The sequence below is a fragment of the Terrapene carolina genome, unplaced genomic scaffold, assembly GCF_002925995.2.
Source record: "Terrapene carolina triunguis isolate 2854851 unplaced genomic scaffold, T_m_triunguis-2.0 Scaffold613, whole genome shotgun sequence".
Classification (NCBI taxonomy): domain Eukaryota; kingdom Metazoa; phylum Chordata; order Testudines; family Emydidae; genus Terrapene; species Terrapene triunguis.
This window is the reverse complement of record NW_020664964.1, coordinates 951953-974319: the sequence shown is the minus strand read 5'-3', so window position 1 is coordinate 974319 and position 22367 is coordinate 951953. Positions and strand designations below refer to the sequence as shown.

The 22367-nt window shown below is 43.6% G+C and overlaps 1 protein-coding gene across 1 annotated transcript in view; it reads left to right on the top strand.

Annotated features, from left to right (window-relative positions):
* Positions 1-10916: 10916 nt before the first annotated feature.
* Positions 10917-22367, top strand: part of TMEFF1 (transmembrane protein with EGF like and two follistatin like domains 1) — a 205156-nt gene continuing 193705 nt past the window's right edge. The window contains exon 1 of the mRNA XM_026659239.1: positions 10917-11094. Coding sequence (XP_026515024.1) covers positions 10917-11094 — 178 coding nt within the window. The remainder of the gene's footprint in view (positions 11095-22367) is intronic.

Below are 22367 nucleotides of genomic sequence, written 5' to 3'. Positions count from 1 at the left end.
CTGTGAAAATCTTTATTTTTTTAAATTCTTGAGCTGTGACTTTAGTTTCTGTGAACAACCTCAGTAATTGTACCAGAGTTTCTTTATTGTGCAATGTTTTAGCATATCCATTTCATTCATCTGAGCATTCGCAAGTCCTTTTTTCTCATTGTGCTGATATTTTCTTTTCACATTCTGATGATATTCGGAGTCTTTGTGTCTTACCTATGTATATACCTGTGCATACTTCTAAACCTTATTTACACTAGGATTTTTTCCTAAAATGTCTCCTTGTTGTAACTCCTGCTGCAGCTCCAGCAGACATTGGCACTTTAAGCACAGTGTCATGTGGACCTGTTCTGACACAGTGAGATGGTGCTTAAAATGTTGGTGGCCACCAAGGGAGCCCTGACTTCACTGGGACTCCCACTGTTACTACCACTGGTGGAGCTGCAGCAGTGTTGAGCAACAGAGGAAATTTTTAAAGAAAAAAGTCCATCTGGATATGGCCTCTAATAAAGTCATTAACATGCAAAAAATAGGTGTTTTAAACTTATAAAGTCCCATGGGGAAAAATTTGTACAAGCTGATTCTGACTCTCATAAATGGATTATGTAATTACAGTAAATCAGATGGCCTGTGTTACTGTTGGAAAATTATTTATCTCCTGTTTTTTCCAACTAGAAAAAACATATCCATCATAAATCAATTCTTATTAAATCACTTAACTGAAAGAATGAAAGATTGATTTAGACCAGGGGTTGTCAATTATTTTTTGTCAAGGACCAAATTTCTTGGTCAAGGTATAGTCCAGGTCCAGACTATACAGAAAATAATTTAAAAATAATAACAATAATGATAAGTTAATAAAAAGATTTTGGTGTCTGTTTAAAAGCATCTGGCAGTCCAGATTTGGCCTGCGGTCCACCTATTGCCTATCCCTGACTTAGATCGTCAATATAATGATAATTAATGTTTTGTCCATCCAGCAAAATTTCTAAATGAGCAAGTCATTGTAAATGTCTTATAAATGGCTACACCATTCCTATCATACACTGGCCAAAAATACCATATTTAATGGTGAGACCTCACCGACATGCACCAGATGTTAAATACAGATAACACACTGATTCACAAGATGTGTCTTGTCATTTTGAGAACCTTTGGAAGGCAGTAGAAAACATTAAGACAGGTGGCTGATGCACCAATCAGTTTATTTCCCGAATATTTTTATACACATGGACATAAGTGAACTCACACCAGACAAGTGCTTATGGAAATTCATCAATTTACCTTTATTATCCACCAAAATAGACATCACAAGGTTTGGAAATCTAATAAACGTCCTGCTTATAAATCCTGGCTTCCAAATATTTACAAGCTTGCTCCACTGGAAAAAGTGCATTACTATGTTAATGGACAGGCATATGGTTTCCACAAGATTGGGGATTTCTTTCTGGATCTTTGTGAAGGAACACGATAAGAATAAATTATCATTTTGAAATGTTGTTATTCCCAGCTCCTAATCTCTCATTAACCTGAACATGCATTAAGTTCTGAGGTTGGTGTTTAGCCTTATATTTCTACTTTATCTGCTACAAACCTTTTACATAGCCTAAATATTATGCAACCCAATAATATTAGTCCTCTCTTTTATTGAGTGTTTTATTGTTTTTTTCTAAGTAGATAATTATGAATTAACATGATATTTTAGTTGCTTTTGTATTTATAAGCATTATACATAATGCACATCAAACATAATGTGATTTGCCCCTTTTAATGTCAAATTTCATTTGTTTCAAAATATTTATTTCTAAATTCTTCAAACTTCACTTTCATAATGAAGATCCTGTAAATACAGCTTTTGATAAAAAGAAGCATGCAGGAATACTTGGAAAAGTTGAACATATATTGATGGCAATCATCTGAGGATGTTAATGGAATTGATTAATAAACTTTGAAAAGTTATGGAAAGCTAGAGAGGTAAAGTAGCAGGAGGCTGGAGAAAATTAGATATGGAGTTGCATTAGCTTTTTTTCAACTTACATATTGCATTGCAATTTTGGATTATAGTCACAGAGCAGGGAAGTAATAGTCCCTTTCTATATGTTTATATGGTCTGACAACCAGAATGCTACATTCACTTGTATGCATCTTAAAAATAATGTAGAGAGCCCCTTGACAAAAATGTCTCAGAATATTCTACAAACTACTAAAACTGGTTATGAGGGGCAATTAAATTCATCTTAAAACATATCATTCTTTAATCTGTTGTTACATTTTGATTAAGAATTGCAGATAGCAACATAAAGGATCTTTTCAAAGAGAGGGGCATAACTGGAAAAATCCTTAGTTCCCTTATCTCAAGATTATACTCATAACAAGCTAAATAACCGTCTGGTTCAGAATGCAGAGAACTGTTGGAGCAAGACAGCTCAAGTTTAACCAAACACACTGGAGTTATATCTTTGAGGGCCTTAAAAGTTAAAAAGTAGAGTTATAAAATCCATACAATATTTAACAAGGGAGCCAGTGTAAGAAATGTAAATTCAGAATAATATATTGTCTCATGTCTCTATTAGAATACATGCAACTTAGTTGTAACTTGTGAATGGGTTGCACTCTAGATATAATATGGGATGAGGCAAAGAATTGGAAACAAAGAGTTGCAATAGTCAAATTTATGCAGACAAAAACATTTGTCAACAATTGGAAATCATTTTCACTGACCACTGGGCACACCTGGCGATACTTCATAGAATCATACCGTAACTCCTCACTTAACGTTGTAGTTACGTTCCTGAAAAATGCTACTTTAAGCGAAACGATGTTAAGCGAATCCAATTTCCCCATAAGAATTAATGTAAATAGTGGGGGTTAGGTTCCAGGGAATTTTTTTTGCCAGACAAAAGACATTATATATACAGACACACACAGTATAAGTTTTAAACAAACGATTTAATACTGTACACAGCAATAATGATTGTGAAGTTTGGTTGAGGTGGTGAAGTCAGAGGGTGGAAGAGGGTGGGGTATTTCCCAGGGAATGCCTTGCTGCTAAATCAGGGGTGGGCAAACTTTTTGGCCCAAGGGCCACATCTTGGTATGGAAATTGTATGGCGGGCCATGAATGCTCACAAAATTGGGGTTTGGGGTATGGGAGGGCTCCGACTGGGGGTGTGGGCTCTGGGGTGGGGCTAGAGATGAGGGGTTGGGGATTCAGGAGGGTGCTCCGGGTTGGGACCAAGGGATTCGGAGGGCGGGAGGGAGATCAGGGCTGGGGCAGGGGTTTGGTGCATGGGAGGGAGTCAGGGTGGCAGGCTCCAGGTGGCGCTTACTTCAAGCAGCTCACAAGCTGCATGTCCCCCTTCCGGCTCCTATGTGGAGGTGCAGCCAGGCGGCTCTGCACACTGCCCTGTCCGCAGGTATCTCCCCTGCAGCTCCCATTGGCTGTGGTTCCTGGCCAATGGGGAGCTGTGGGGGTGGGCTTGGCGTGGGGGCAGCGTGCAGAACCCCCTGTCTGCCCCTATGCATAGGAGCCGGAGGGGGGACGTGCCGCTGCTTCTGGGAGCCGTGCGGAGTGGAGCAAGACCCTGACCCTGCTCCCCGGCTGGAGCTCAAGGGCTGGATTAAAACATCTGGAGGGCCAGATGTGGCCCCCGGGCCGTAGTTTGCCCACTTCTGTGCTAAATGATGAACTAGCACTCCACTAAGTCCTCAAGGGTTAACACATTGTTGTTAATGTAGCCTCACACTCTATAAGGGAGCACGAATGGAGGGAGGAGACAGAATAGACGCATGGCAGTGACTGCAAACATTCCCTGCGGAAACTGAACCCACGCTGATGAACCCACACTATCCCACTGGAGCGCACCACTCCCTCCACTTTCCAAAGTGGTGTGTGTGTGTGTGTGAGAGAGAGAGACGCATTGCCCCTTTAAGTACGCTGACCCCACTCTAAGTACACTGCTTTTTTAAGTAGATCAGCAAGTTGAGACAGCAGCTGCTGCCAGCAAGCTCCCTTCATCCTGAGCCCTGTCATGTCCCCCCCTGCTCTGTGAAGATGGGGGACACCCTGACATCAGCACCGCTCTTCCACCTCACCCCCTGCACAGCAAACAGGAGGCTCCCGGGAGCAGCTCCAAGGCAGAGGGCAGGAGCAGCACATGGCAGTGGGAGGGAGGGACACCTGAACTGCCCCACAATTGATAGCCTGCTGGGCAGCTGCAGCACAGGGAACTTAGGGGAGTTGATGGGGGGCTGCCGGTCCACCCTGGTTCCAAGTCCCCACCAGCTATCTCCAATGGGCTGCTCTTCCTGCAAGCAGTGGACAAAGCAGGTGGCTGCCAAACAACATTATAAGGGAGCATTGTGCAACTTTAAATGAGAATGTTCTCTAATAGATCAGCGACGAAACAACGTTAACCGGGAGGACGTTAAGTGAGGAGTTATTGTAGAAGATTAGGGTTGCAAGAGACCTCAGGAGGTCATCTAGTCCAATCCTCTGCTCAAAGCAACTAAATTAACTAAATCATCCCAGCCAGGACTTTGTCAAGCCGAGCCTTAAAAACCTCTAAGGATGGAGATTCCACCACCTCCCTAGGTTACCCATTCCAGTGCTTCACCACCCTCCTAGTGAACTAGCTTTTCCTAATATCCAATCTAGACCTCTCCCACTGCAACTTGAGACCACTGCTCCTTGTTCTGTCATTGGCCACCACTGAGAACAGCCGAGCTCCATCCTCTTTGGAACCCCCTTTCACGTAGTTGAAGGCTGCTATCAAATCCCCCCTCACTCTTCTCTTCTGCAGACTAAATAAGCCCAGTTCCCTCAGCCTCTCCCCATAAATCATATGCCCCAGCCACTTAATAATTGTAATTGCCCTCCGTTGGACTTTCCAATTTGTTCACATCCTTTTTGCAGTGGGGGCCCCAAAACTGGATGCAATACTGCAGATGTGGCCTCACCAATGCCGAATAGAGGGGAATAATCACTTCCCTCGATTTGCTGGCAATGGTCCTACTAATGCAGCCCAATATGCTGTTAGCCTTCTTGGCAACAAGGGCACACTGCTGACTCATATCCATCTTTTCATCCACTGTAATCCCCAGGTCCTTTTCTGCAGAACTTCCGCTTAGCCAGTCTGTCCCCAGCCTGTAGCAGTGCATGGGATTCTTCCGTCCTAAGTGCAGGACTCTGCACTTGTCCTTGTTGAACCTCATCAGATTTCTTTTCGACCAGTCCTCCAATTTGTCTAGGTCACTCTGGATCCTATCCCTACCCTCCAGTGTATTTACCTCTCCCCCCAGTTTAGTGTCATCCATAAACTGGCTGAAGGTGCAATCCATCCCATCATCCAGATCATTAATGAAGATGTTGAACAAAACCGGCCCCAGGACCAACCCCTGAGGCACACCACTTGATATTGGCTGCCAACTAGACATTGAGCCGTTGATCACTACCTGTTGAGCCCTACGATCTAGCTAACTTTCTATCCACCTTATAGTGCATTCATACAATCCATACTTCTTTAACTTGCTGGCAAGAATAATGTAGGAGACCGTCTCCAAAGCTCTGCTAAAGTCAAGGTATATCACGTCCACCGCTTTCCCCATATCACAGTTCTCATCATAGAAGGCAATCAGGTTGGTCAGGCATGACTTGCCCATGGTGAATCTATGTTGACTGTTCCCAATCACCTTCCTCTCCTCCAAGTGCTTCAAAATGGATTCTTTGAGGACCTGCTCCATGATTTTTCTAGGGACAGAGGTGAGGCTGACCAGTCTGTAGTCCCCCAGATTCTCTTTCTTCCCCTTTTAAAAGATGGGCACTATATTTGCCTTTTTCCAATTGTCCGGGACCTCCCCCGATCGACACGAGTTTTCAAAGATAATGGCCAATGGCTCTGCAATCACATCAGCCAACTCCCTCAGCACCCTCGGATGCATTAGATCTGGACCCATGGACTTGTGCATGTCCAGCTTTTCTAAATAGTCCTTAACCTGTTCTTTCACCACTGAGGGCTGCTCACCTCCTCCCCATACTGTGTTGCCCAGGAGAGCAGTGTGGGAGCTGACCTTGTCTGTGAAGACCAAGGCAAAAAAAGCATTGAGTGCTTCAGCTTTTTCCACATCATCTATCACTAGGTTGCCTCCCCCATTCATTAAGGGTCCCACACTTTCCCTGACCTTTTTCTTGTTGCTAACATACCTGTAGAAACCCTTCTTGTTACCCTTCACATCCCTTGCTAGCTGCAACTCCAGTTGTGTTTTGGCCTTCCTGATTACACCCCTGCATTCTCGAGCAATATTTTTATACTCCTCCTTAGTCATTTGTCCAAGTTTCCACTTCTTGAAAGCTTCCTTTTTGTGTTTAAACTCACCGAAGATTTCACTGTTAAGCCAAGCTGGTCGCCTGTCATATTTGCTATTCTTTCTGCACATTGGGATGGTTTGTTCCTGTGCCCTCAATAAGGCTTCTTTAAAATACAGCCAATTCTCCTGGACTCCTTTCCCCTGCATATTAGCCTCCCAGGGGATCCTGCCCATCAGTTCCCTTAGGGAGTCAAAGTCTGCTTTTCTGAAGTGTAGGGTCCATATTCTGCTGCTTTCCTTTCTTCCTTTTGTCAGGATCCTGAACTCGACCATCTCATGGTCACTGCTGCCCATGTTGCCACCCTTTTCTACTTCCCCTACCAATTCTTCCCTGTTTGTGAGCAGCAAGTCAAGGGGAGCATGGCCCCTAGTTGGTTCCTCTGGAACTTGCACCAGGAAGTTGTCCCCAACACTCTCCAAAAACTTCCTTGTCTGTGCACTGCTGTATTGTTCTCACAGCAGATGTCAGGGTGATTGAAGACCGCATGAGAACCAGGGCCTGTGATTTGGAAACTTCTGTTAGTTGTCGGAATAAAGCCTCGTCAACCTCATCCTCCTGGTCTGGTGGTCTATAGCAGATGCCCACCACGACACCACCCTTGTTGCTCTTGCCTCTAAACTTAACCCAAAGACTCTCAACAGGCTTTTCTCCAGTTTCATACTGGAGCGCTGAGCAATCATAACGCTCTTCTACATACAGTGCAACTCCTCCACCTTTTCTCCCGTGCCTGTCCTTCCTGAACAGTTTATACCCAACCATGACAGTGCTCCAGTCATGTGAGTTACCCCACCAAGTTTCTGTTATTCCAATCACATCATAGTTCCTTGACTGTGCAAGGACTTCCAATTTTTCCTGCTTGTTTCCCAGGCTTCTTGCCTTAGAAACAGAAAGATGCTGATAATTTAGAGGAAATTCAGAGAAAAGCAACAAAAATGATTAATGGTCTGGAGGGACTGATTTATGAGGAAAGATCAAAAGAGCTAAATTATATCGAGTTTTACTAAATGACTCTTAAGAGTTTATTATGTAAACTAAGAAAAGAGAATTGGCCCAGAAGGGACCTAGGATATAGAGAATTGTTTAGAGTGGCCCAGAAGGGACCTAGGATATAGAAAGGATGGTCATGTAATTGAAGCACCAGATGGGGATTCAGAAGATAGAGATTCTGTACTCGTCTTTGCTACTTCCTATATTGACCTTTGGCAAATAAGGAGATATACACCTATCTCATAGAACTGGAAGGGACCTTGCAGGTCATCAAGTCCAGTCCCCTGCCTTCACTAGCAGGACCAAGTACTGTCCCTGACAGGTCCCCCCCCAATCCCTAAATGGCCCCCTCAAGGATTGAACTCACAACCCTGGATTTAGCAGGCCAATGCTCAAACCACTGAGCTATCCCTCCCCCCATTTAATCTTTATTGCCTCAGTTTCCCCATATGTAAAATGGCAATAATCTTACTTCCCTACTTCACAGGGGTGTTGTGAACATAAACTTGTTAATAGTTGTGAGGTATTCAGTGTGGTAATGAGTGCCACAGAAAGGTCTGATAGTGATAGGATGAAATTTAGAAAAGTTAAATCAGTAAAAGAATTGTAATGTGAACTCTATTAGACTAAGAAATAATCCTGGAAAATGATAAAAGCACATTACTTAAGACATTTTAAAATGGATTAACAAAAAAACATGTTGCAAAGAACTTGAGAGCAATTCTGCACTGATGGGGGACAAAGGGGAGGGGCGAGGTGGGGCACTATATGGTGTGTTGTGATGTGTTGAAATGCTGGGGGAAAATTGACAAATTGAAGACACAATAAGAAAGGGGCATAGGATCTGATCAATAGGAATCATTCCATTGACATGAATGGGCTTTGGATCTAGTCCATAAAGAGGAGCAGATATTATGGGAAAGGACAGACAAGCTAGTAGAAAGGGAAGATGTACAAATGAGAAGCCTTCACAGGGAAGGAAAACAGTTGAGAAAAGGAAAAAAACAGGTAAGAAAAGCAGAGAAACAATAGAAAAAAAAATAGGGTGGATGGGGGGGGGGGGGAGGGGGGGGGGGGGGGGGGGGAACAGGGGAAAGAAAAATAAGAGAGGAGTCAAAGCTGAAATACCAGGTAGAGAGACATAGGAAAATAAGGCAGAGACACTGTATCCTGACAGAAACAGGCTCTCTTGCCAGAGTTGCTGCTAGTGTAAACCGGGGGAATGGTCCTGCTATTGTCCAACGTTTTAGCTGGTCCCTCTGTACTACTCTCTCAGGACCTCCTCTTTCAGGCTGGATAGTGTAAACTGGCAGTTTGGGATTGTTGTGGGTGACCACAGTGTGGGGATTTGACTCCCATTTGTCCTGTATTTTATTACATCTCCAGCATCTATGTTTGCGAACTGGGGCACAGTCACCAGGTCTGATGAAAGCCCCACTGGACTTGCAATCATAAGTCCTTTTTCTACTTTGGGCTGTGTCTTTAGTTGTACTGAAAGCAACTTCGCTGGCTGTCTTTGGCCTGTCACGGACACCTTTGACCCAGTGACTGAAATTGGTCACCTCATCCTTAGAAAAGACTTCTTGATGCTTCTCTGGCAATGCCCTTAAGTTAGCTATCTGCACAGGAATCAGCCCTTTGAGAGGCGCTTGAACTGGAACTGGCAGTCTCCCACCACATCTTTCTCGAGAAAAGGTAACTGTTTTGCTCCTTTCAGGATATCACTGGCAGGGATGCTGTAGAGATGGGGTGGGAGCCAAGGAGGATTTATGTGCATTTCAAGATGGAAATAAGACTCATGGTTTTTATTTTGGTTTGCTCCTGAAAGGAGCAAAAAAGTTATGAATATCATGTTGTAGAGAGAGTGCTGCACTCCATTTGCCAATAGGAAATTGCTGTTTCTGTCTTGGTGGCATTGATCCTATCTTTTCACCAGCAGCCAGCCCTTCTTTAAGTTTTATGGGTTTTTTTTTTTTAGGCTAGATCTGTCATCCTGGAGGGCTAAACCCACGTTAAGGCCCCAATCCTGCCATGGGACCTCTGCATGGCAAACCTCTGTGCTCACACAGAGCTTGTTGCAGGGGTAGGGCCTTAGTCCTGCCTGAAGGTATTTAATCTGTTGTTTCACCAGGGGGAGCACCCTAAGCATACGGGAGCAGGTAGAAGAATCTGCTTGCCCTGCAACATGAATAGTTCATGTGGAAGGTTAGAGATAGGCTGCTTTTTCTAAGGACTAGCACCAAATATATGTCATAGTTTAGACTTGAATGTGGGTTTCCCTTTTTGTGTTATTCCTATATTAGCAGTAAGAAACATGCATCCTGTTGCAAATGTACATTGTCCTTCAGGGCCATCTAGTAAGAACTGTATCCTGTCATAAACTGCTTGCAATCTATAACCCTACATCCTGCAAACACGTGAATCCTGTCATAAACTGCTTGCAATCTATAACCCTACATCCTGCAAACGTGCTCAGCTTTCCATAGGTGAGTAGTCTCTTTCATTTCAAGGAGCAGTTCTGTCCCACCCACTCCAAGTGCCTCCAGGAGAAGCTGCTTTTGAGAGAAGTGACCAGAAGCGCCTTGCAAGTAGTAACCGCATTTTCCCCAACTGTACTGATTGGGATTTGGAAATTGCTCCTGTCTCACGAGCCGGGGTGAGGTGCGGTAACAATTACAAACAAAGCGTCCAGTTAATCAGCAACAATTCCAATGGGCTGTGGGCTTCCCTCCAGCCTTGCAGAGGGTACCAAAGCGCATGGGGGGGGGCGGGGGTGATAGTGGGACTGCCCTGGGGATTGAGCACGGAGAGCGCTGCGCACAGTTCACCCCACACCATTGTCACTTTGCGCGCTGCTAGGGCCCCTCTCCTCCGCCCCACTGTGTGCGCGCTGCCCAGCGCCCTGCGGGGGGGGGGTGTGCTGCTCCCCGTCAGCTTGTGGCCTCACTGGTGAAGGGTGCTGCTGCAGCCGCCCCTCACCGTGGCTTCACTGGGGGAGGGGGAGGAGGCTGCTGCTCATCATCCTAGTGGGGCGGCTGCTGCCCTTTGCCCAGCTTGGGGCGGGAGCGGTGACTGTGGGCGGGGGTAGGCGAGGTGCCACCGCGCCCACTAGGGTTCCTGGGGCAAGCCCCAGCTCCTCAGGACGAAGCCCCCTCGCCTCCCCGGTGGGTGGGTGGGGGGGGCTGCCATCACGTGTGCGTCCCTCCTCTCCTCCCTCCGCAGCAGCAGCCGCCTCAGCCCCGCTCCCTTTGTTGTAGCCGGAGCGGTGGCAGCGGCGCTGGTGGGCGCCGCGCACAAAGGAGCGAGCGGCCGGCGAGGGAGCGCAGCCGCTGCCCAGGGCGCAGGGACGCTCCGGGGGAGCCGGAGGCGCGCGGGGGCGGCGAGGGCTGGCGGCGCCGGGTCTCTCTGGCGGTCCCGGCGGGGATGCTGAGGGTTGGCTCCGGCCCGGCGGAGAAGGGACGGTCCCTGCAGGGCAGCGCTGCCGCCGGCTCCGATTGATGCTCTGGGCCTGCCGCTCCCAGCCGCCGCCGCCACCATCCCGCTCCCGCTCCCGCTCCGCGTCCGCCCCCCAGCCATGGTGGCGGAGAGCCCGGCCGCCGCCCGGCCGCTGCCGGGACCCCCCCGGGCTTGGTGCTACACCTCGGTGATCCTGGCGTTCGCCCTCGCCGCCCTGCCCCCCGGCCGCGCGTCCAACCTGCTGCCCGGCGGCGAGTGCCAGGGCGGCGGCAAGGGGAAAGGCATCAACTGCTCAGGTAATGCCCCGGCAGCGGCCGGCTCCCCCGCGGCGCGGCCCGGCGAGGCCCCTGGGCACACGCACGTGCGGGGCTGGGGGCTGGGAGCCTGTGCCCAATGCGGGCCTGCCTGTGCCCATCGTGTTTACACGACAGCGTGGAGCCGGGGTGGTAACGGGGCTGCACGCTGCCACTTCCTCGCTCCTGCCCTACGTGCTGCTGAAAACAAAGAGCCCGGGCTCCGGTTCAGGCTGTCCGGGGCTTGGTTCCAGATGCGATTTGCTGATAACTTGAAAAGGAGGAGAAATGTTCTCCTCTATCGGACAAAATAGACTTCCTTAGAGAAAGAAAGGAGTTTGCTGATGTGTGGACCTTTTGATTTCTTTCTGTCTGTTGGTTGTGGGTATCGGCAGGTGCATGTCAATCGCACTGGATAATTAAACCGCACCCCATCCCCATCTTAACCTCTAATCTTTTATTCCACTTCCTCGGTCCTGTTTAAGAAAGGGGAGGAGGGGGGTAAATCCCAGAGGCGCCCACGTGACTGTAACCTATTAAACAGTCACACTGAATATTCTTATATGTGCTTCTCTCTATTTATAAATACAGTCCAAATACAGAGCCCCTATCCCCTTCAGCTGGTTGCTATGTACATTCATTGTTGCTCTGATGATTGTTGTGGATGCTCCACTGTATCTACAGAAAGCATTTCCAGGTTGTTCTTTATTTGAGCCATGGTAGATGAATACTTTTTGACATCTGCCCATGCTAAGCATATATGTGCACTATCAGTTTAAAGTATAACATAAATCGTTTTTTTAATTTAGGTGGATTTATGAGTATAAGGGATTGCTATTTTCATAATTCTTTAGGGACATTGAACAATGGAACATTCTTTAAAGTAGAAGAAAGTAGCAATATCAGTGTTATAATTGGTTATGAATACTTTAAAATGTTTGTCTTCCTCAATAATATTTTGATAAAATAATTTTAATTTTTCCTTATTAAAATTAGCTGTGTGTATTGAACTTCTTTTAAAATCTCAGATTAATTACACTAGAATGATCACTAGTAGAAGTGTTGCAAAGTGGTTGTCCAAGGTGATGAACATTTCCTGTGAGATGCTAAGTGCCCTCTATTCCCATTGTTTTTTATGAGAGTTGAAGGCAATTTGTACTTTGGAGGTGGCTATCTGCACTTTTTAGGATGGGGGCCTTATGCAGTATAACAGTTTTGAAATAATTTCAGCAACAATTTCCCTTTTAGTATATGACATTTAAATTTTAAAATGTTGGCTAATGTTGGCTATTTACAACCTGGCAAACCATGTCAAAATATTTGTGCAATATATTAAATCTCATCACTGCTTGTTTGTTCTTAATTTTAGCTTGTCTTGACATCTAATATGTTGTTGGGTTGTACCAGAGTACTACTTTTCTATTCCTGCTTGACTTTTTTTATTCTATTTGCATGAATGTGATGGTTATTTTTAAAGAAAGGTTAATAGGTTACTGTGTCACTGGCATTAGTGGCTTACCCAACAGAGACATGTGGGTCATTAGACCACATCATATGCATAAATCAACGAGATTAACTATGAATGCTCAGTGAAGTATTTGAGGAAGTTGCTAAGGCAATGTGGGAAACATGTATATTATTATTCTACATAAATGATCCTCCAAGTAGCATTTTTAAAATCAGAAACTGACAGAAAACTATGTGCTGTCTCAAAGCTATTCAGAATGATACAATTCTAGTTAAAACAGGCAGAGTTAGTTCTAATACTATATAAGTATACATGGCATGCATTGATTTTTAGCATAACTTTAAAAGATGAAAGAATTGTTTTTGTTTAAAAAATCTATTAATTCAGTTTTGCTGTGTTAACCATACTGTGAGGGACTGTGGGAGAATATTAACAGAAACTCACTGGGTCAAATTTTCTTCTTATGTAAATCTGCATAACTCTCTTAACTTTTAGTGGATAAGCTTCTCCTAGCATAAGATAAGCTTACTGCAAATTTACATATAATGGTCCAGATCCCCAGCTGGCATAAATTGATATTGCTCCATTAATAGTGGAGGTTCATTATATTTACTATCTGGTACCACTTTATTAACCAAAAATTAAGGTAAAACTTTGAGAACTCTTCTTCAAATCTATAGAACTTTATAGATTGCTTTTGTATCTATCTATATTTGGAAGAAACAGAATGGGTGACTTGTATTATTATTTCTCTCAGCCTCATGCTGACATCAGACCATATCCGCAGCTCTGGAGCAGTTTCTTAAACTTTTTGACCAGATGCTGCTATTTCAGCATCTTATCACCTGCAGCTAAAGCATCTTCCTGTGAAATCTTTGCTAGTCCTACTGTATATCTGGAATTAACTATTGTGAAGTGCTGAACTCCCCTTCCTCACCCCTTGAGTATTCTGTTCATGAAATTGTGCATAATACATACCATGCAAAAGCTCATTAAAAGAATGCAGGGTTGCAAAGTGAAGCACACAAAAGTTAGGAAACGTCAAAATTAAGGTAGTTTGTGAAATCTTCTTTCCTCTTAATTCTAAATTCTTAATTCTTTCCTTTCTTCATATACATTATAGCAGTGGTTCTCATCCAAGGGTATGCAGAAGTCTTCCAGGGGGTACATCAACTCATCTAGATATTTGTCTAGTTTTACAACAGGCTACATAAAAAAGCACTAACACAGTCAGTACAAACTAAAATTTCATACACACAAAATGAGAAAGTAAGCAATTTTTCTGTAATAGTGTCAAGTATCAGAGGGGTAACCGTGTTAGTCTGGATCTGTAAAAAGCAACAAAGAGTCCTGTGGCACCTTATAGACTATACGTCTGTTAGTCTATAAGGTGCCACCGGACTCTTTGTTGCTTTTTTCTGTAATAGTGTACTGTGACACTTTTATATTTTTATGTCTGATTTTGTAAGCAAGTAGTTTTTAAGTGAGGTGAAACTTGGGATATGCAAGACAAATCAGGGTCCTGGAAGGGGTACAGTAGTCTGGAAAGATTGAGAACCACTGCATTACAATAAGGTCTTTGGTTATGTGGTAGCATAGTCACATCATCACTGGCTCTGAGAGGGATATATAGTCCCTGAGAATAATATTTTTTTGTTTTTAAATGATGACTTGCTTTTACAGAGTTTTCAGTCATCTGTGAATCTCAGTGCTTTGTTAAGATAGGAATGCAAAAGTAGCCTCATTTTGCAGCCGGCATAGCCATACACAGACATTTGGCATATTCTTTTGGAGAGTCAGTGTGGGTAAGAGAATGGTATTTGGGACTGCTATATTAGAGACTTGATTTTAGTCCTGACTCTGCCTGTAGTGACCTTGTGCAACATCTTTGGTCTCCTATCTGTAAAATGGGGAAAATGATACTTGCCTCTTTTCTCAGTTTGTTATACAGTCTGAGATCTTATCTATAGTAGTGGTTGGAAAGTACAGAGAATTATTAAGCCCAGTCAGTGGATGAAATATGTCTAGAATTGAGAGCTTACTGGCTCCCTTCTTATTAGTGCTTCCTGTAGGTCAAAGGCTGTTTTGATGCCCAAAGCAGCATCAGTATTATAATCAAAATGATTTAAGAGGCTCACTGGCACCTAGGAGTATCTGCAGCAAGGAAGTTCACATTTGGAAGTGGAATGATTAACTGTTGTACAAACTGCCACACATGTGCAAAGGGTGATTTTCCATGGTTTGTGACTCAGTCAAATCTTTGGTAAATTTTCAAATGGACAGTGAGAGACCTCTCTCTGCCTACCCTGCCAACGTTCAACTTCCTAACCTAAATTCCAGGGGCACTAGTGCTGCTTCTAAAAAAAAGTTGCAAAACTTTTGACAAAATAACCTTTTACTGATTAATTAAAGTATTGGGAGCAATTTTTTTAGATAAAAATCAACCTAAGGCAGGCATGGACAATTTCAGCCCAAAGGTTACAGTTTGACAAAATTATAAGTAACTAAAAGCAGATAAGTTTAATGCAAAGTGTTAGACAAGCTTAACAATAGATATTGCTACATGCATTGCCTACAATAGCTAGCTCCCATCAAGCCAGCAAATGGGAATTTAATCAAAAGTGACATGTTTCTGCAAGTAAGTAGTTCACTTTGTTGCTCCTTTACAGTAATATTTACTGGACTTATATATATGAGGTCTTATTCTGGCTTTATGTAACCATGCATACTGGTTTTTGATTAGACCAAATATCTCCTATGTGGCTCAGAGGGCACATACTCTGCCCAGGGTTTTGACTTTCAGATATTTAAAATGAGTGGTATTATACCTTCATGTAGGTTGTTGATGAGTGACTGAGGCCAAGGAAAAAATAAGGACAATTTCCCTTTTACAGGATTCCCTTTCTGTTAAATGTAGGGGAGCATGCATATTTACATAATAATAACTTCACTGGATCGAAGGGTTCTAGATGTGTAAAGTAACTATGAACCATAGATGGTGGTAGGGGATTCAATCAAGTGATGATGAAAAGTTTGAACCTTATCTGGAAAGAGATATGGAGCCAGTGAGGAGACTTGAGTGTGGATGACATGGTCAGAGCAGTAAGAGCAGAGAATTACTTTAGTTGTTGAATACTGGATAAATGGAGTGAAGTGAGGGTAAAAGTGGTTGCTGTCACTAATACTTGTGTTCTGTGCTGGTATCGGTGATGAAGGGCAGTCTTCATGAGACACTCTCTATTAAGATGAGATCCACTCCACACTATGAAGAGTTGACTCAAATTTTTTCATAGTGTGGATCCCATCTTAACAGAGTGAGTATCCCATGAACCCTTCACCTCTCACTCAAGATCACACAACATCCATTTGTCAGTATATTCAGTACATATAACATGTCTGATTATATTTACACATTAAATAGCTTTATATAATGTATATGAATGTGGTCTTTAGTTTGACATTAACCTTCTTTCCCACCCGTTGTATGTTGACTATCTTTGGGATATGTGAAAAAATCCTGGACCATTGTGATTGAATGCTGTATCCACCTCCCTTACCTGTCATCTTTCATCTTCTTAGACTGTAAGCTCCTTGAGACATGGACTATCTTTTACTATGAGTTTGCACTGCACCTAGCACCATGGCCCCAGACCTTGGTTGGAGCCTTTGGGCACTATTATTATAAATAATAAATAATATTAATCACTATAGCAATTGCTTACTGGAAAATAGTAGGAAAGTGCTTTTGATGTATTTTTAACTTATATTTTGTCTTCTTGAAAAAGCTAAGCACACTGTCTGCTTTTGCTCTTTCCCCTTCCATCTGTTTTGTCTTTCTTTCGCCCCTTCTTCTCTGCCACCAGGACCTTGTCTCTTGTGCTCCTCTGCACATTCTTTGCCTGATTCTCTTCTTCCCTGATTTTCTCTTTCCAGGGATGGCTCTAGTCTTATTTGCAGCTTATGGTTCCTTTTCCCTTTAGCAGCTCCTGCTGGTTGACCCGTCCCCCACCCCATTTCCTATACTCCTCTTCTTATGTAGCAGCAGCCCATAGTGGAGGCAACCAGGCAGGCTCCTCATTGCCACATCCAGGCTCTTCTCCATCCACTATAGCTATAACCAAGACTGTATGGCTTGCCAGGTCTCTGTGGACCATCAGCAAGTGGCTCATGGTTTGAGAACGTGTGATGCAGGGAATTTCAGGAATGAGGCTGAATCAAAATTGGCAGCAGGATTCTTTAAATCCACAGCCTTGATGAGAGCTTAAACTTTGGGGCATAAACCAACCTCAAACTCTTGGGGATGAGGAAAAAACTTTCCTAGGGGGTGGTTTATCCCATAACTGCCACTTGCAGGATTTCTTACTCTGTGCATCTGGGGGTATATCTGCATTAGACAAAAAGGTGTGCTTTATGAAATATGATAGCTCAAGTTTTAATATACTAGTGTAGCCAGGCCAAATTGTAGTTTTAGGATTCAACTGAACCAAAAGGTACAAAATGCCTTGTCCACACTAAGATCTTAATCATGTTACCGATCACACATTAGCTATCATAGTTTAAAAACACCCTTTGCCCAGTGTGGCAGAACCTAGTACTCACCTCTTTGTGTCTGTTGATATGGTCAAAAAGATGGTGTACTTTTAAAACCGAGTTTAAGTTGATTGAGTTAACTCTCTCGAAGAACACTTTTTTGCCTATGTAGACAAACTTTCTCAGAGACAGTAGACTGGACTAGGTGTACCAGTGGTCTGATCCAGGAGAGCATTACCTATGTTCCTGGGAATCAACATTTAACACACAATCTCTCTAATAAATGGGATTAAAGGGAAAGAGTAGATCTAACTTCTAAAATAAATGCTGTATCCTCAGTCATTTAGGTTATTTGGCTATTATAGTGATGAATGCTATAAAATAAAACAATTACAGATAAAAGGTAAATAAGATTACGGAAATGACATAAATAAAAAAATCACAGTAACAGATATAAATATTGTTTTTGTTTAATATGATTTTTAGCACCAAAGTGTCCCCTTAAGACAAATTTTTGTGTCCTTTAAAAATAATTAGGGGATGATTAAAGTGGAGTGGAAGATGTTTCAGAACAGCTAAATAAAGATTTTGAATCAGGTCTCAGTACTGAGAATGATGGGGAAATTCCTATTATGAGACCATTTATCAAAGGTTATCAAAATGTAGCACTGACAGAGAGAGTTTTAAAAGGCATAGATGATGGAAAAAACTGAGAAACTTGAGTGTAATATGTTTCTAGCACCAGATAACATTCATCTGAATTCAGAGGGAGCTAAAAATATATAGTTGTGCTACTAACAAAGATATATCCTTAAAAACAGCAACTAGTTTTAGGGATTGGATGGAGGCCAGGTTGGTTACCATCTTGAGAATAAAAAGGAGCAAAATTTGCTCATGGAAATTATAGCCAAGGGAATATTACTTCTGTATCAGAGAATACTATAGTTATAATTCCCATTAAGGAGAGAATAATAAGTGTCTTTATTATTGAACAATGTAACATTTTAATTGTTGTTGATGTAAGGGTAAATAAATTGTGCCTGTAATCTGTTAGCTTTCTTTCACAGTTGACAGAATAGTGGATAAAGGGAAGAGTGAATATAGTTTATTTGGACTTTTTAAAAGCTTTTTACAAGTCCCTCAGATAATAATATTGATGATTATTCAAATTTTTAATACAAAATAAATATAATTAAATAAGCAGGAATCACACAGTACTGACAGGAAGGTAGATTTGCCTTTTCTCCAGAAGCAGATTATCTGGCTCCATCACTGATCAGTCAGCAAGCAGTGTTGCTGACATTGCCACCCCTATGATGAGATCTTGGAGCAGTTCCATAGGTCAGAGCAGTGGTGCCCATGGTACCAATGATTGCAAAATGGTTACTGTATCAATCTCCTGTTCTCAGTTTGGAGTAACTTTCTGTAACTTTTATCTTCTGAGCTGACATTTTCTAGGCATGCCTCTGTCTTTGCGGAAAGTTTGTACAAACACAGTCAAACTGTTTTTGATACAAGGAAAGTTGAAAAGAATTATTTCCCCAATTACAAGGCTTATTATGATTGTGCTGAAGCCCTTTGGCCAGTCCCTGCAGATCTCGTGAGGTGAGAAAGGGTTGGGGAGGACTGTTCTGCACTTTGCAGGTGTGACTACCCCTTTATGGAAAAATTCACTAAGGTTCTCTATAAATTACTCTAAATAAATGCATTAAATGATGTAAATAGTGCTATATAAGGTAAAAAAAATTATGGCTGCTACTGAAAACAATCAATAATCCTGTACAATTAAATATTCCTACTATAAAAATCTGTACATTGGTTTAAAAATTCTAATAGGGAATAAATTATAAATGTATAACTTCTATTAACTCTATTGAACATTTCTGTAAGGGCTGCTCTGATGCCCCAAAGGGTTCTGCAACATTAATCTTGAGAGAGAGCCTCTGTCTTGGGGAACTTCTTCAAGTATGTGAGACAGGGCATTTCGGTGGTGTTTAGTAAATTTGTTCAGACCATGGCATTTATATATGCTGTTTTTTGCAAGTCAATAGAGTTTGGAATTTGTGGATAACACAGCTCTTTTATAAAAGTATGTTCTTCCTTTGCCACCTTGTTTCTTTCAGAAAAATATAAGAAACTCCACACAAAAAACAGGCTAAGAGAATTTTTCTGCTGAAGTGGGGAATAGCATATCAGTGACATCCTTTGAGCAGCTGGTCTAGTAACAGGACGTTCTTGCAGTCTGAGCTATATCCCAGACTGAGCTATATCCCATCCTAGCACCAGCAGTAGTACTGGAGGTTGCTGAAATGTTTGCCCATGTATTGTTGTGGTGGTTTTTACTCCCTTTAAGATACCAAATTAATGGGGCATTGATAGCACCACTCTGTTCTGTAAAGTTTCTGTGAAGATGTGTCATGTTCTAATGTGATGTTGTGAGGAGTCAGTGTTCTGCTAATGTTTACAGGGTTTATTGTAAAATAATTTAAATAGGTTTTTTATTTTTTGAGTTAACTGATAAGCACAGAAAAGTCATGCTCTTCTATTAGTAACCCCTGTAGCCTGTTAGTTAGAACAACAGTCCTATAGTTCTTAAAGTTGCTAGTTTAATGCAATAGGAAACTGGTTTACACACAGAGTATCAGGGCCGGCTTTAAGCCGATTCACCAGAATTGGGCCCCGCGCTTAAGAGGGCCCCGCGCCCACTCTTAAGAGGGCCCCGCTCCAGGGATCTTCGGCGGCATTTCGGCGGCGGGGGGTCCTTTGGTGCCGCGGAAGACCCGGAGCGGACCTCCCACCGCAAAGTGCCGCTGAAGCCCCGGACTGCCGCCGGGTATTGGAATCGGGCCCCGCGGGTCATAAAGCTGGCCCTGCAGAGTATGTGTACACTGTAATGTAAGCCCAGGGTTAGTGGTACTTGAGTCAGCTAACCCATGTTAGGGAACCCAGGGCTTGTGCGTCTACATTGTTTTTTAACCCTACCTAAAGACTTTTCTAACCTGTGCTTGAACCTGGGGCTCTGGTGTCCATACTGCAGCGGGCAGACCCAAGTCAAACTAACCATATCCCAGAGTCCCTAGTGCCAACCCCAAATGTGGCCACACTAGCCCTAGGACCATGATGCACTGTGGGAAAACTTTACTGCCTGCCCTGCACATTACAGGAAGTTTGAACAGCCCGCCAACACAGCCTGAAGCTAGAGATGAGCCATTTCCCCCTGAATGGACCTATGACAGTGAGGGGATGCTGGATCAGTACCCTCAGCCAGAAAGTGCAGCTACCGCTGCAGGAGCTGGTTGCACCTGGGTAGCAAAAGTCAGGGATGCTTTGTGTTCTCACATTATGGACTTGCATGGCCCAATGGAAGAGGAGGAATAGTACCTGTATAAATGTGCTTGTGGGGGAAAATGGCTCATTAATTTTTTTTTGGGGGGGCACTGCTTGGGAGGGGTGTGGGCTTGATTGCAGTGTAAGTGTGAATGACATAATGGATGTGAATGGGGGGGGGCAGCCTGGATTTACAGATGGAATTTATTGAAATGTGAATTGCTATACCTAGCTAAACAGAGGAATACTGTTTGCTTACTAATATTTAATTGCTCCTGACCATGCTTTTAATTTTATTATCTCAAATCAGGATTGTCTGATGTGATGCAGTGATAGCAATAAACTTTCTTGTAAATGTAACACATTTTATTTGCAAGCAAGTCTTAAAATAGTACAACACTCACAGTGTTGGGCGGGCTAGCTCCCATTTCAAAACCACCCAAAGGAAAAAAGAGTGGGAAATAGTGAATACCTGATAAAATCCCCTTGCTGCTGCATGTCCCAACATTTTCCTTTCCCTGCTTTCAACATTTCACCGTCACTTGGGGGCAGGGGAGAGGGATGGAGGTTTCCAGTGGAGAGGTTTTGAAGAGGGAAGGGTGCATGGGGTTTTGTTGCCATGCCCAGCTGCTCATGAGTTCTGAATGCATGTGCCAGTTGTCCAAGCTACTGTTGGAGTGAAGGTATGTTGCATGGTGATCATGCCATAGTATGGGGGATGCAGCAGGAGACGGTGCTCTTGCAGCCATTATGGACAGGCATTACTGAAGCAGGTCTCTCTGTTGACCTCTATCCGCCTTCCTTAGCCACAGTTCCTTTTCCAGGAACTGCTTTGCAAGTGCCTGCTCCCTCGCTGAAACCCTGTCCTCCACCTGGCGGCAAGCCTCAGCCTTTCCTCCCACCTGTCAGCATGCCATTGTTCCAGTCTTTTGTCCCCTTGCTTCTGGAACTGGGCCTGCTGGTCTGCCCTCTCAGGAACATTGACCATAACTTCATCACAGAAATGCTTCTTTTTGGAACCATCCATGATGGTTCATTGGGCCAGGGATTGAGTTCCTGCAGAACAGCAGGCAGTATCAATTGGAGATCCTGAGATAGGATGAGAAACAGAGGGTTATTGTCTAAAGCTGTTCAGTGGGGGAGCACAGAATTAATTATTGTGGAATCTCAAGGACAAAAAATGTAACATTTCTAAAGTGAGTCAACACATATTGTAAGGGCAGTGCTTAATTTGTGCCAGGGCTGAGCCCCGGCACCTCTAGGCTTGGCAGTTCATAGCCCCAGCACCTCTGAGCTTGGCAGGTCAGTTATGAAAGTGAAAAAATGGCTTGAGCCCCGGCACCTAATTGCTTGAACCCCAGAACCTCTTTCATTACAAATTAAGCACCGTGTAAGGGGATGCTTCAGTCCTCATACTGTCTCTGGACACAGCCTTGTTAATTGCAGTTACAGAAGTGCAGAGGCAATGGTAAGTTTAAAATAACCTTTTTTCTGTTCCATAAAAATTTCATAACTAATTGCCATGGTGGGGGGAGGAGGGCGGGAAGGTGCATATAGTTTCCTTGCTGCAAAAGGCTTTTTCTGTCATTTCAGACCTTTCACATTTTGGAAGACATAACTATTCTTGTGGTTCTCTGTTGGCAGGGGGAGATGTTATTCCAAGTTGCTGGTGGGAAACCTGCAGTGTATGCAGCTGAAGTATTCAAACATATGGTGACCGAACAGCACATTTGTGAATGGAGTGGACTAGTCAGCTTCCCGCAGCTCCCATTAGCTGGGAACGGCGAACTGTGGCCAGTGGGAGCTGCGGGCAGCTATGCAAATGTAAACAAACGGTCTGGCAGCCCGCCAGCGGATTATCCTGACGGGACGCGTGCGGGCTGCAGGTTGCCCACCACTGTTCTAGGAGCTTTGGTTTTTATGTCCTACACACAGTTCACATCATGCAGCA